Consider the following 15,233-nt stretch of genomic DNA (forward strand, 5'->3'; position numbering starts at 1 on the left):
GAGGTGGAGTTGCTCCAGCAGAATTTCCCTGGGAAGGAGGAGCTCCATTAAGTGGCTGGTTTTAGGAGGAGGTCTGCCCTCTGGAACACGGTTTGGATCCCTGATGAAAGCACAGGATTTTTCCCTGCCACGCCTGGGTTTCACTGCCTGTGTCAGTGCAGACTCAGTGTGTGATGCTGGCTGCGTTTGCAGAATCCGTTTTTTTTCTGAAATGAATGCCAGGCACTGTGTCTGCTGCTGCCTTCCCTGTGCATGCCTGAATGGCCTCAGTCTTTCCCTTTGCTGCTTGGGGATACAACTCAACAAATCTACTCAAAAGTGATTTTTATTTTCCCAAGGTCTGATTATACTTTATCATGGAACTAAAGGCTGGATGAGGTTGGAAGAGGCCTCTGGATGTCACCTGGTGACACCAGGTGCCTGGCCACCCCGTGACTCAGGCAGGGCTATTGACTCCTGCCCAGAGTCAATTCCAGACACATTTTAGACATCTCCAAGGATGGACATACTGACAGGGGTGGGGCAACTCCTTCATGCTGGTCTGAGGAGATACTGACCTGACACAGCAAGAGTATTTATTAAAATATTCTGTTTAAGACAAGGTTTTTATTATGAAATGTGACCTCGAGCTTCACCCAAATAACAGCCATGTTTTCAGGTCCTGCCTGTGAGGATCAAGGTGCTCCAGGCAGCAGGACAGCCAAGGGACTGTGGTGACAATGTTTTTCTGAGGTGTCTTCTCAGCACAAGGATCCATCCTGCCCGTGTGCTGTGATGTTGAATTCACTGCTGAGCCCTGGCTTTGTGTCTGTTTTGGGGGTGATGTGCATCTGGAGCTCTCAGGCTCGTGGGGTGGTTCTGGGGGTGTCCTGTGCAGGACCAGGAGCTGGTCCCTATGGCTTCATTCCAAGTCAGGATGTTCAGTGATCCTCAGGCAGATGGGTCCATGGTTTCCATAATTCCTTATTCCCTGTGTGGATACTGAGAGGAGGAGAACAGACTCCTGTGTCAGCACCATCCAGTGTATGTGATCCATGCCAGGACACCCTTCTGGACTGGGTGCCTGTGCACATTCTGGCAGGGGTAATGTGATTCCTCTGATGAAATTATATCCAAGAATAATCTTCTTTGACTAGTATCTGAGATTTTCCCAGGTTTGATTTGCCCCTTTGTTATAAAATTACCCTGAATAACATTTTCAGGTGCTTTTGCTTCCAGGTAGAGAAAAAGAGGGAAGCTCTCTTCCTGCCAAAGGATAGCACAAAGAATGACTCCTTATGTACATATAAAGCAAGGAAACTTGAATAAAATCTCATAGGTCAGTGCTTCTGCCTTGTTCATCCTGATGGATCCAGACAGCCCATGTGAGATATTACTACCTGAGGCTGGTGCTTGTGACCGAGTGAGGTTAAAAATGACTGAGGTTATGGGCTGGCATATTGAAATATTACATCTCATCATTTGGTCCATTTCTAACTAATACATTTGGTTCCTCCTTTTCAAGTACAATTATTTTTAAGAATATTTTGTGGTATAAAAAGAAAACAAATAACTTCATTTTTCCTCTCAGTGACTTTAATGATGATTTGCTTGGGTCTAGAAAGCAGTTTAAAGGTGCTGTTGGCTCCTTTGAAGAAAAGTGTCATCTTGATGGAAATCAGGAATATTATTTTATAAGGACTGTTAGCAGTTTACCTGAGTCAATCTGTAGCAGCCTTATGAAGAAAAGCAAAATACTTCAAATGAAGTTCACATGTCTCTAGAAATGGGTTCATCAGAGGGGAGACATCAAGGGAAATGTTGACAGATATTTAATTATAATGGCAGTAGTGGCTGTTGCTGTGTTAATAGCATCTGGCAGCAGAGTCACTGCCATCTGTTAGTGCCCTGAAATCCTGGAGATGGTGCATCCTTTATGGAGGAGTTAACAATAATTAACAAACCTATCACATGAAATCACCTTGATTGGATGACAGCCTTACCTAGATAATGATTAATTGCAAAATAATGTGGAATAAAATGTCCACTATTCTCCTTTTTTGCTACTCCTGCTCCAGAAGTGCAGCATCCTGGGGGATTTCCTTTCAAGCCTGTGGTGTGAGGCAGTATTTTCTGCATTTATTTTAAATAATCCTTATAAACAGAGCTAGATTAAAATCAAACTTCTGCATATTCATTTCAATTTGCAACAGATTAGGTCTCTAAAACCAGTTGTGGTTCTGTTGGTGCATGGTAACTTACAATGTTAAATAAGGGAGAAAATGAGGTTGGACTGCAAGAACTGACCCTTCAGCCAAAGTCAAGTCAGTCTGGAAGAACAATCTGACTTCATTAAGCATTTCAAGCTGGTTTTGTTAGCTTAGTATTAGAAGCCAAGCCAATTTCTGACAAGTCAGTTTGTCAACGTGATGAGGAAAAAACATTCTATTTGTTTGCATTTGGAAGAAGAATTTTTGAATATCTATTTTTAGCCAAGCCAATATTTCGATCAGTGCAGTGAAACATCACTGCCATAAATAAGATTTATAAACAAAGCAATGAGCCTATTTGAGACCTGGTTGGGTTTTATTTTCTCTTAACTCTCCCTTTTCTGTCTGTTCCTGCTGAGCAACAGATGGAGAAGGTAACATACTCTTTGCTTGAACAGGAGAATTGTAATAGATAATTGAGGTGTGGTAATTATCAGGAGCAATAGGAGGGAAAGAGTAAACTCTGGAATCTCAAAGTCAACCACACAGGAATTTTATTTCTCTTTTCCCATGTGTGTCAGTTAATATTCTGAATATTGCTCAGGAGCCCACAGTGAGAAGGCAACATACACTTTTCTTGTGTCTTTCTATTTGTTCCTAAATGCCAGAAGTTTCTTTAGGCTGGGATTTGGGCTGATTCCAGCTCCTGATAGAGCTGCACTGACACCAAACCACAAGGAGAGCTGTGAAAAGCTGAGTTTGTGCTGCCTTGATTTATCAAAGCTCCTAGCACAGGAGCTCTACATCAGTCTTCCCTTCCCATGCCATGGAGTAGATCTGAGAATAAAGGCTCACCTGGTGCAGGAGGCTGGGTTTAGCTGATTTATGGCTTTGTTGTCCTCTCCATGAGACCCATCCCTCTCCTTTTGTTCTGCTTTGACAGCCGTGTGAGTCAGACCTGAGCTCATGGGCTGTGTGTCTGTGTACACACATGTTCATCACACGTCACACCCTCCCAGCACTGTTAAGATTAGAAGATGCTTTGAAAAGAGTGAATTTGCCTTTTGTTCTGCTGCTCTGGGGTGATATCACGGGATCCTGAGCAGGCAGTGGCCGGTGGGGTGTAGCAAACACAGAGCCTTGTTAAGGCTTGGAGGAAGGGCTTGTTGCTCTCTCACTGCTATTTTCATGCAAGGCACTGTTCCCTGGTTAGGACGATTAGAAGATATGTATTAAACAGTGTTAAATGTGCTGAGGCAGTTGATGTTTACAGCCCCTGTAGAATTATTCATTAAAATATTAACTGCTAGACAGCCTCCCTTTTTTTTTCAATTCAGTGATTTAGTAGCCCTTTCCAAAATCTTGTGTGATTCAGACATTCAAAGACTGAATAAGGCTAAATAAAACCACTAAAATTACCCACAAAAACACTGATTCTTGGGTTTATGTTTCTTAAATTGCCATGAGTGTGACATGCCTAAGAAACACAGAGATTTGTGGAGTGGATGAGCTCTGAGATTTGACTCAGACCTCTCCCATCTGCACCAGCAGCTTTCCCTAACACATGGCACTGGGAAGATCTGGAAGGGCCTGTATCCCTCTGAAGGATTTTGGAGATAATAGATATGTGTGTGCACTAAATTTTGGGTTACAGAACCTCATGACATGATGAGGTGGTCTTACCAAGCAGTGCTACCTCTCAAATCTCTTTTTCCCCTCCCAAGCCTTTTAAAAAATGTTTTTAATGTTTCTGGTCCTCTGCAAAGGACAGGATTGTGTTCTTATGTATAAACACAGACTGGTTTGTCTTGGAAGGAACCTTAAAGCCCATCCATGGGCAGGGACACCTTCCACTAGCCCAGGTTGCTCCAAGCCCCATCCAACCTGGCCTTGGACACTTCCAGGGATCCAGGGGCAGCCACAGCTTCTCTGGGCACCCTGTGCCAGGGCCTCCCCACCCTCACAAGGAACAATTCCTTCCCAATGTCCCATCTGACCCTGCCCTCTGGCAGTGGGAAGCCATTTTCCCTTTTTTCCCCCCTCCATCCCTTGTCCCCAGTCCCTCTCCAGCTCTCCTGGAGCCCCTTCAGGCACTGGAAGGGGCTCTGAGGTCTTTCTGGAGCCTTCTCTTCTCCAGGTGAGCACCCCCAGCTCTCCATCCATCTCCAGAGCAGAGGGGCTCCAGCCCTTGGAGCATCTCTGTGGCCTTCCCTGGGCTCTCTCCAGCAGCCCCCCATCCTTATTTTTGGGCTCTCCAGAGCTGATTTGCTTCCTTGGGCCCTTTGTGCCCAACTTTGTGGCTGAGCAGGTCACGTCTGCCATTGCTGCTCTTCTCTGGCACATTTGGCTCCTGCTTCCTCCTGCACACAGGTCCTTGGTGCTGATGGTTCCCCACTCTGTTCTGAGCCAGCCTGGGAGTGCTGGGTGGCTCTGGGACTGCCTTCCCAGTGCTTTGCCTTGCTCTGCTGAAGGTGGAGGCTGGCGTTGTTGTTGATTTGTATGATATGAGCACTCCTCATTTTCCATGGACCGCTGGAGAATTGCCGGCCAGCGTGGAGTTTGATCCCTGGATTTCATCCAGTGACCCAGAGGCAATTCCGCCTGCCACCAAGCCCAGGGCGTTTAAAAATTGCCCACCTAGGTAATTTCATCTCTTGTGTTACCTTTAATTTCATTTTCGCTGAGCTTTTCTCATTCAGTTGTGCAGGCAGAAAGAGCCTGGACCCAGCCGAGTGTGACACCCTGATGACAAATGCCTGTCACCCTTTGTGTGCTCAGTAAATACTGATGCTATCTCTGCTGTGTGCCTTTTGTGTGTTTCAGGAAAAAAGTGCCAGTTCAAACGCCAGACTCAAATCTAACAAAGAGATCCCAGGATTAGTACATCAACCCAGAGCAAAGTAAGTTCAATTTCTGTTGTTTAAGTCGTAATACAAATAAACACAAGCACTGTCTGTGAGGTTCACACTTGCTGTGTGGCAAAGACCAAATGATGACTCCAGCAGCCCTAAAGTCATGCTGAGTTAGGGACTAGAGGTAAGATCACCTGTGTCCCAAAACATCCTCTCCTTTGCACAGCAAAGATGCAGGACTTGAAAAAAGGTGAGATGCATCCCATTGTGTGACCCTGTGCTATTTCTCAGCTTTCTATACAACTTACACAGAACAAACTTCTCTATATCCACCAGTGTTCCTAAATACAACTGGGTCAGTCCCAGGGAGGTTTTTGCTAGCTCCTGGTTTAGATTAGCAGCTGTTCTGCCTGGGTGTGGGAATGGTCAGGTTGTTAAAATAAAGGTTTTTCTGTAGCTGCGAGTTCTTCCCTGCTTGGTTGGCAGTTCTGTGCCCATGCTCTGCTTGGCAGAGTCAGTGTTACAGGAAATATTTGTCTCTTGGGGCAGAGCTGGTTATTGATAGTAGTAACTCACTTCTTTTCTAGCTAAAATGTGTCTAAAATGTGTTACATTTTAATCACTAATTGGCTGAGAAATAACAGATTACACAGAGCCACATATAGGGCTCGTGGAAAACAAGTGATAAAGGTTTGTGATTTGGGTTTTGAGCACCGGTAGAAATTCTGTTTCTTGTGCCCTGCCCTCAGGGCACTTACTAACTTAAACTTGCTGCCTATCAAGTGCCTTGAACATGATTTCAAGTCTGGAAACTTTAGTTATTTCCTAATCAGCTGACAGTGTAATTCAGCCTCTTTTCAAAGGGAAAAGCCGAGTGCTTTGGATGTAATTGCACAGAAATTAATGGTAGGGAGGTGGAGGTAGAAGCACTCTTCAGCAAAGCTGTACTTTGTTATTGTGGCTCAGTCCTTCCCTGCAGGGTGAGAGATGTATTTAAGATGCTCTAATATGAGGCTAATTGCTCTGGGATAAAAAAGGGCTTTTCTTTTGGTGGGTCATCTTTTGGTACATCCACAGCAGAGGAATTGCATGGGGCCAGGGCTTCCATCTCTTCATAAAACTCTAATTTGAAAAGTCCCTGCAGAAATCAGAACTGACCAAAAAGCCTATTTTTGCATTGCATGGACAGAGATAAATATTTCTGTCACAGACCTGCAAAAGTAAGGAAACTTCCCAGAGAGGTGGAGAATGTAACATAAGGTTTTTGGGTAGATCCTCCATTATTTGCCCAACCTACCACTGCATTTCTGTTTATGAAATGGCCACATGTTTGAGTTGCTAATTGCCAAGTCAGCAAACAGCTGTTATAATGTCCAGTATTTTTTTTTTTTTTTAAGGTTTATCATCTAAAAACAATGACAATTCTGACTGCAGGGTGGGGTGGCATTGGGTGGAAAAGGTCTACTCAGCTGGAAGAGCAGAAATTAATAGATAGATCATTAGATGCATCTTATAGTACTGCTCTGGTACAATGGATATTACTTCTAAACAGAACATGGACTAAATACCAAATTACAATTTTTTTTACAATATTTTGATGTCAGCTGAAAAGGAAGATTGTGAGGGCTCTTCTCCCTGCAGGAGGATTTAGATTTTTCCATCCAGAGCCCTGGACTCTAAAACCAGGGGATGCAGGGAGCCAGCAGTGGCTTTATGGGAGTCTTTGGCTGAGGGAGAAGGGTTGGTCCTTCCTCTTTACACCCAGTCCTGGTACCCTGCCCCAGCCTCAGAGGCACTTGCTCTATCTGTTCATCACCAACCTCACCCCACTGACACCTTGCATGATCAAACACACCCACCAGGTACCCTGGGACAAGTTCATAACTCAGGGAGTGACAGCAGCCTGAAGCATAAAATGAAAGTGTTTATTTCAGACCAGTTTTACCCTGCGAAATCACAGACTCTCAGAATGGTTTGGGTTGGCACATAAAAAATCAGCTAACCCAACCTCCCTGCCCATGGGTAAGGACTCCTGCCACTAGACCAGATTATCCTGTGGGAATTTTCAGGAATATGACTACACAATACTCCTTTTTTTTTTTTCCCCTCTGCCTTCTTTTAGTTTTCTTATGAATTATGGTTGGGGTGAGTCACTGCAGTATTATCTCATTTTATTAGAAACTGGATTTATGATGTTGTAAAAGCAAGACTATTTTTCAAGCACTTGCCTACTCAGAAAGGGCTGCACTGCCTTAAAATCCCTCTCCAAGGCACCTGAATATGCAGGTGATGGGGTCAGCTGTCCCAAAAAAGCATCTCTTCCCCATCTGAGGTGGAGGTGGGAACCTGAGGAACAGGCAGACAGCTGGGCACAAGAACTCCCTCAACCACTGAAAGGTGAATTGTTCCTGCTCCTGAATTGCCAGCTTTAGGTTTTAATGCCATTTCTGAGCCCTCCTCTTGTGACTGAGCTTCATTTATGTCCCACATAAGCAGATCTTTGTATACATTCAGCCGATAGCAGGGAGGCCTCAATGCTGAGCTTTGTGGGGAAGTGCAGCTCGTTGTTGGGCACTCAGGGTGAGCATTAACTCACTACAGCTGAAAGGATCACTGGGAGGAAGAGGGGATGGGTGGGAATTAAGCAAGCCGAGCCAGCTTTCTGTGCTGGGGAAAATCTCCAAGAGCTGTGTGTCCTTCAGACCGGTTGGCATCATTGTTGCCACTGGCTCCAGTCCCCATCCTCCCTTTTTTGCATCTTTTTGTGTTGCACATGGAGTCCCTGGCACATTTCCCCAGCTGCCTGCGAGCCCCCGTGCTCCTCCGTGCTGCTGTCCAGAGGATGCTCCAGCCTCACCTTCCTGGAGGGGTGTTAGTGCAGGAGGGAGACTCTCACCGTCCCTTAACATAAATAAACACCCCAAATATCCTCACCCTTGTCTCCTCATCCTTTCTGTGTTTTTAGCTTGCAGGTTCCCCATGGGGAAGGACCTGTGGTCTTGTGTGGCCACAAAATCATATTACTGAGCCTCTTGGTGCTGAAAAATTATTGAAAGGTCTGGAGCACCAGGAGAGGCTGAGGGAGCTGGAGGGGCTCAGCCTGGAGAAAAGGAGGCTCAGGGGGGCCCTTCTGGCTCTGCACAGCTCCCTGGCAGGAGGCTGTAGCAGTTGTCAGTCTCTTCTCCCCCATAACAAGTGTCAGGACAAGAGGCCACATCTTTAACCTCACATTGTGGGTGTCTCATTCTGTGGTGGTGAAGTTGGCAGTCCTGGAAAACCTCCTGTCCTGACAGAGAGGGAGAGGTGCTGGGCTATTGACTTCCTGCAGTCAGCCTGGAAAATGGAGCAGTCTCCTCTGGATGCATGTGGGTCCCAGTTACCATACAGAGGGTTGCACATGTACACAGAACTAAATGCAGTAATTTTTTTGTGGGCAAACAAAAAATAGGGGAAAGAAGATTAAAAATTGTAGATGAAAGTGTAAAGTGATATATTTTTCACGGTGGTGGAAGCTGACACCAGTGCCCCTTAACAACCCTGGGCTGTTTTATAATGGAAAAAATCCTGTTGGTACTGATGCTGTTCCTTTGCCTTCCAGCATGCACATCTCCGAAAGCCAACAAGAATTCTTCAGAATGCTTGATGAAAAGATTGAAAAGGTAAAGACACAGTAATGCAAACATCCAGTGTCCCTCGGGGTGGACACAGCTTTCCCAGCTTTGTGGGGAGGACAGTGACCTGCCTGCTGCAGCTCTCCATGGTCTCCATGATTTGGAGGGGTCTGGCCCAAAATTTCCCTTCCAGCTCCTTGGTTAGGTGGTTCAGGTGCAAAGACCAGGAAGGTAAAGAGTTCACAGGGGGTACTGAGAGAATCCTTTGTTTTGTGGGAATGTCACCAGTCTGGGATTAATGGCAGGCTAACTCAGATGTTCAGGGTATACATTCTGGATAAAGGTGAAGAGCAAAGTGGGATTTTACATCATTGCTGATTTGATCTTTCATCTTGTCTCTGTGGGAGACAGCTGAAATCTTAATGCTGGTAGTAGCTGGGATACCCCAGGAATTTCTTGCTGAATCTCCTCGAAATAGCCACTGGCTCCAAGGGATGGTGTGGCTGTAAATGTGGGTAACCCTGCCCCAGGGCTCTGCCAGGGAAATAATGGTGCTGGAGATGTTTTGAAGAAGAGGATGAATAATTCTTTGCATATCTCAGCTTTCCTGAGAGCAGCTTTTGTGTGTTTCAGAAACCTTTTAAATGACACCCTTGTCTTCTTTGTGAGACAGCAATGAAGGAGCTGGAGCACAGCTCATACTGAGGGTGGCTGAAGGAGATGGGGGGACTGATGTTCACACACCAATTTACTCTTTACACTGCCTGTTTGGGAGTTGTGCATCTTGTTTAATGCTTTACATTAAATATTTGCTTCCTCAGTAGCAGTACACCAATTTGTACTCCCAGATCCAGACTGGATATGAGGAAGTATTTATTTATGGAAAGGGAAGTCAGACATTGGAACAGGCTTCCCAGAGAGCTGCTGGATGCCCCAGGCCTGTCAGTGTTCAAGAAACATTTGGACAATGCCCTTGACAACACACTCTAATTTCTGGTCAGCCCTGAAGTGCTCAGGCTGTAGGTCCCCTCCAACTGAAATACTTCTAGTCTCGTCTGTTCTTCTGTTCTTTTCTGTTCTATTTTATTCTTTTAAGTTGTCATGTTGGGTTGCAGAGTAGAAGGGAATTTTTTACTTGCATGGCTCTGAACTTCTGCTGTTTTTTGGCAGCACTCCTGGTCCTAGGAGTCAGAGTGCTACAGTGGGTGCATCTTGTATTTGTCCCAAGCAACACATTTGTTACTTTTCTCTTAAAAAATAAAAATTATGAAAAAAAAAAGAAGACATAAAGGGGAAGAATAAAAGTGAGAAGTTCATAGATTCCTGAGAAGAATATTTCTGTATCTAGTATTTCACAGGGGTCAGATTTTATGTAACCTAATGCATTTAAAAGTAGAAGTTCTATATATCCATAGTATAACTTTATCTCCTTTGAATAAATACATTCACCCTATGAATATTCAGATGCTTTTCCTGGACATGATCACCTTCCATAATGTTGAGCACAGAATCTCCAGTGAAATGGATTTTCCAAAGATGTATCTTATCTGCAGCCCAGACAATGCCATCAGGCTGTATCTAATTATGAATTTTGGTTAATTTTTGTTCCTGAGGTCTGTGACAGGGCACTAACACCCTCATTCCCCAGCTGCCATGCTGAGGGGCAGCTGACCCTGTCTCCAGATCCACTTGAGATGTTCCCAGATGATCTCCAGGGGTAATTTATCTTGGGGATAATTTATTTTTGGGATCAGAAGATTGTCTGTTCAGAGGAAATCCATAGTTTATCTGTCAAAGAGACTGAGTTGCTGACAGTTGATGGGATTGGCAGGAGTTAACACACAGCTGAATATGGGATTTGTGTTCCCTGGGGCCCTCCTGTGCCTGAGGAAATAGTCTTCATAAGAGAAGTTTTGGGGTTTTTAATTCATCTTTGCTGGCAACACATTTTTTTTTTTCTAGGCGTTGTCACAAATGCCAGAAAGATTGGAAAATATAATAAAGGGTTTTGTCTGATCTGTAAATAGCATTTTCAGTCCCTTCTCCAGGGAGATGGAGGACAGCAGTCAAACATTCAGAATTGTATCAGTGAGCAGCTCACCAGTGGCAGCTGAAGAAGTCTGTGGACGTGTGGGGGGTGTTGCCTGTGGTCCCAAACCTCAGCTGTGGTGTTCCCATGGTTACCGTGCCTGTTGGATTTGTGATGGAGATGCTGCTCCGTGGGCTGTGCTGCTGAAACTCCAGTCAGGAGCAAAACACCCTCAGCTCCACTGAGATCCCAAGGGGTGCTGGGTCACCAAATCCAAGTGACCAACAACAGCTCTGACGTGTGAGCAGCAGGCAGGAACATTACATGGGTGCTTGGACCTGGCACAGCCATCCCGTGAGCAGGGAGGGCAGCTGAAATAAAACTCCTGCAGGCCAAGAATGAAATGGAAAGAATGGAAAAGGCTGGTGTTTTGTCAGCTGCAAACAGGAAGTATTTGTGAGTCCTGGAAATCAAAAAAAGCCTGATTGAAACAGTCTGGAGAGTTTCTCTGGTAGTTCTGCCCCCAGAAGTGCATTGCTGGCTGACCCTACAAAGCTCCACTGCCTCCTGCAGATGTCACCTGAAGGTAAAAAACAGAATGTCGTGAAGCATGGAACTTCTGTCTACAAAATTCAGTATCAAAACACAGTGAGTCGTTCAGAGGGGGACATCTGCTCTGTCTCTGAGTGAGCCTGTCCCTGCTTCAGGAGCTGGAGCTGAACTGGTGGATACAGAACTGCCTGTGATGGTGGGAATGCCATTCAGAGGGTTTGCTGGAAGGCAGAAATACAGGGATGAGGGCTGGGGTAGGACTGACTGAGAATGTGAGAGCCTCAGGTGTAGACTTAGATATTGGTTCTGCTGGAGTCAACCCAGTCCTTCCAGAATTAGAGGTAAAAATGCTCCCAAGAGCCAGAGTTACAGGTTGGTTTGGAGAAATGTTCCCAACATCTGTCAGCAGCTGCAGCCAGACCCCTTGGGGCTCCCCACTCGCTGAGTTTATTGTGAGTAGAGTCACGGGCTTTGCTTTGGGAGACAAAAAGCACATGTGTTCCAGACTTCAGGGGAAAATGGAACAGAGACAGGCAGTGGGAAGGAGGCAGCTCATCTGCTGTCAACCTTATCATCATTTATTGAAAATTAGCCTGAAATCAGAGAAATATATTCCAGTAGAGGATGAGTAACAGGTAATAGCAGCAATTAAGCTCGAGGAGAGCATTCCCTGGAGTAAATTAGAAAGATGTGGGTCAGGAGTACAAGTGATTTGCTTGACCTGAGAGATGAAGGCAGAAATACACAGAAATAAGGCTTTGGAAACTGGAGAAGGAAGCAGGGAGTGACTGAAAACTCCTCCTAAAGGAAACTTCGCTGCTTCTGGAAAAATCTGAGATCTGCTGTGCCCAGCAGAGGAGGAATGGGCTCCACTGGCTGCAGCTGGGACTGGGACAATCACTGCACTCCTATGGTGGGATAAATCTGGTTTTGGACTATCAGCTCTGATTTAAGAAGATAGAAACATGTCCTGGTATCAGGCCATTTGTGTTGGTATTCAGGCAAGTGAATTAATGACCTGAGTTCTCTCTAATCGAAGAGATCAAGGACTAATTTAGTCAGATGTTGCATTTGGACCCCAAAAGATTTGCTGTGAAACACACAATGAAAAATTAACCTGTTTCTCCAGACTTTGGTTGTTTTCTTCTTCTTTCTACATCTCGTATTTATTTGGACTCTGATTCCACAGGCCTGCATGCAAATTTCACATTACTCCCTGGAAAGAAATGGCAACACAGGGAGGACATAGACCTATTATACACCTATTGCTGGAGAGGGACTTGGGATAAGGGCCTGGAGTACCATTTGACAAGGGGGAATGGCTTCCCACTGCCAGAGGGCAGGGTTGGATGGGATACTGGGAAGAAATTCTTCCCTGGGAGAGGAGGGCAGTGAGGCCCTGGCACAGGGTGCCCAGAGAAGCTGTAGCTGCCCCTGGATCCCTGGCAGTGTCCAAGGTCAGGTTGGACAGGGCTTGGAGCAAGCTGGGATAGTGGAAGGTGTCCCTGTCCAGGGCAGGGGGTGGGACTGGATGAGGTTTAAGGTCCCTTCTGGGATTCCATGAATTGCACGGGGTGGCTCAGAGCAGAGCTGATCCTGGGCACAGCCCTGAGAGCTCAAATCCATTGCCTTGAAGGGGCCCTGTCCCACCAGGGCTTGCATGAAATAAATAGAAATTAAAATTAAAAGCTACAACATATAAAGTGTTAACTGTGAAAAATTTACCCATTTAGTGTTTGCTAGCAAAAACTTCTTGATGATGATGGCTGTCCTGGAAAATGGTTGAAAAAACAAATGCAGTCTCTGAATCGTACACAGAGTGCAATGATCTGGAGGGATGATCTCCTTGAAGTGTATGTTATTATATGAGGCTGTGGCAGAGTGTATAGGTGACTGTCTCCCTGTAGGAAAAAGGCTGAGGGGTAATGGAACAATTGACGAGCAATTCCTGGGATTTCATTTGGGAATTGTAACCCTACAAGAGAATCACCTCTGAGTTTGTGGTTCAAAAGGGACTATGGGAAAACCATCCTGGGCAGCTGTACCAGAGGAAAACATCATTGGTCCCATCATCATAACCTGTCTCCTAAATGGCTACAGTGGTTTGTGAAAAATAATCACAATGCCAACATGCTCATGGACAAAAACGAGATTAAAGAATGTGAAGAAGTGTTGCTGTGGACTCTGATGGGTGCCCCCAGCCTGGGACATGGTGTTGCCGTCCCCATGGGGATGTCACTGTGGGTCAGCTTGGTCTTGAGCACCAGCGCTGGTGTCGGGGTGGGTGTGCAGGGATTTCTCCTGCAGTCTGCTCACCTGGTGCCCTGGTGGGAGGATGCCCAGCCCTGGGAAGGATGCCCGGCACCCCTCGTTAGTGAGGCTGGGCATGGAAGTGGGAGCGGACACAAAGCAGCTCCTTGTAGGGATGGCCCTTGGGAACGGGCTGCCAAGCCAGCCTGTGCAGGGCACAGTGATTAGGCTGAAACTCATTAGCACAGTGCATTGCTCTTAATGACTCCATTGATTTTTTTTCCCTAACAAAATGAGAAACGGACAAAAATTAGCACAGTACACAATGATTTAGTGCCGCCTCCCGGCATTTTCTTCCCGTCCTTTCTGAGAGCGCTGTAAACAAAGCCAGGCTGATGAAAAGGGTTCCCAGCGCCGAGCGGGGCGAGGGCTGTCCTCAAAGGGGCCACTGTCCCCAAGGAGAAAGGGCTGCTGGCTGCAGCTCCTGCCCCTCTCTCTCCTTTTCCTCCCCTGCTTCCCTCCATCCTCATCCTCCTGTCCCTCCCCTGCCCGGCCCAGTCCTCCAGCACAAGGGGCCATTGAGCCAGGCAGAGTTGTTTATTGGCTTGTCACCCACACAATGGGAAAAAGGCGTTTTTCCTGCCATTTTTTTTCTTTTTTCTTTTTATTCCCTAAAAGGATATCATGAGCTGTGATGCATCCTCTGGAGGGGCATCAGGAGGGGAGCCAGCAAGGGAGAGATGGGGGATGAGTCCTTTTGGTTTGGGTGCAGGCAGCAGGAAAAGAACATCAGGCTCCTTTTTAATTTACCTTAAATTTACTCACTCCTTTAGAAACACTCATGGCGTTCTGTGGATATCTGCTAAAGAGTCCTGTCTACAAAAGTCCCACTCCCATCAGCCCAGGGACTGCAGAGATGTTTTAGAGCCTTGGTTCCTGGTGTGCAGACCAGCTGTGTGTCCCAAATAAACTGATTTCTGTTAAGAAACATCTTTTTTTTTTTTTTTTTTTTTTTTTCTCCTTTCTGGCTTTCCTTCTCCAGGTGCTCAGGTGCCTCAGTGCTCCAGCACACAGGAACAACGGGAAATAGTCCAGAGATTTTGGATCCTGCATTTGAGGCACTTGTTTGATGCAGGATGCTCTGGGTGGCTTGTACTGAAGAGCTGGTTTTGTGCAGGGCAGCAAGGAAAGTGGCTCCCAGCAGATCCTTTCTTGCTGCTCTGCAAGAACTGGGTAGGGAGGGATGGGATGTGCCTTCTCCAGACCATCCCAAGGGGAATACCCAGAGAAATGCTGCTCCACACCTGTGTTTGGGATGGGATAGAAGGCATAACGTGACTGGTCTGATAAGAAAACCATATTTTGTGAAGCTTAGGCTGAATCCCCTGTAGTACAAGCATAATTTCAATATGAATGGCATCTTTTGCTGTGGGGTTAAACTTTTGCTGGGGTTATCAGATGAGGGATTCTTGTTCACAGCAGCTGCCTTGTGTTGCTCATAGGATTATATGCTTTGTTGCTTTTGCCTCGGAGATTATCCTTTCACAACAAATCTCGGGGCTGTGACCAGCAAGGTGGATCTTTACATAAAGCAGGTTTGTAAATCAGTTTGTTGGACCCCCCTCCCCCCTGCAATTCAGTTTATGGGGGATGATGTTTATGAGATTAATAGTGACAGAAAGGGAAGTGTCTCCTATCCTGGTTTCCCACAAATTCCCTGTGTCTAAGGTTTCTACCCAGCTCTGAACTT

General features: G+C 45.9%; 1 protein-coding gene across 3 annotated transcripts in view; it reads left to right on the top strand.

Moving 5' to 3' along the window:
- Positions 1-15,233, top strand: part of C9H1orf21 (chromosome 9 C1orf21 homolog) — a 103,201-nt gene that overhangs the window by 87,096 nt on the left and 872 nt on the right. For all 3 annotated transcript variants that reach the window (XM_014886727.2, XM_088170179.1, XM_088170180.1), the window contains exons 4-5: positions 5,013-5,089; positions 8,640-8,700. In XM_014886727.2, coding sequence (XP_014742213.1) covers positions 5,013-5,089; positions 8,640-8,700 — 138 coding nt within the window. The remainder of the gene's footprint in view (positions 1-5,012; positions 5,090-8,639; positions 8,701-15,233) is intronic.

Source organism: Sturnus vulgaris, chromosome 9 (genome assembly GCF_052056855.1).
Source record: "Sturnus vulgaris isolate bStuVul1 chromosome 9, bStuVul1.hap1, whole genome shotgun sequence".
Classification (NCBI taxonomy): Eukaryota; Metazoa; Chordata; class Aves; order Passeriformes; family Sturnidae; genus Sturnus; species Sturnus vulgaris.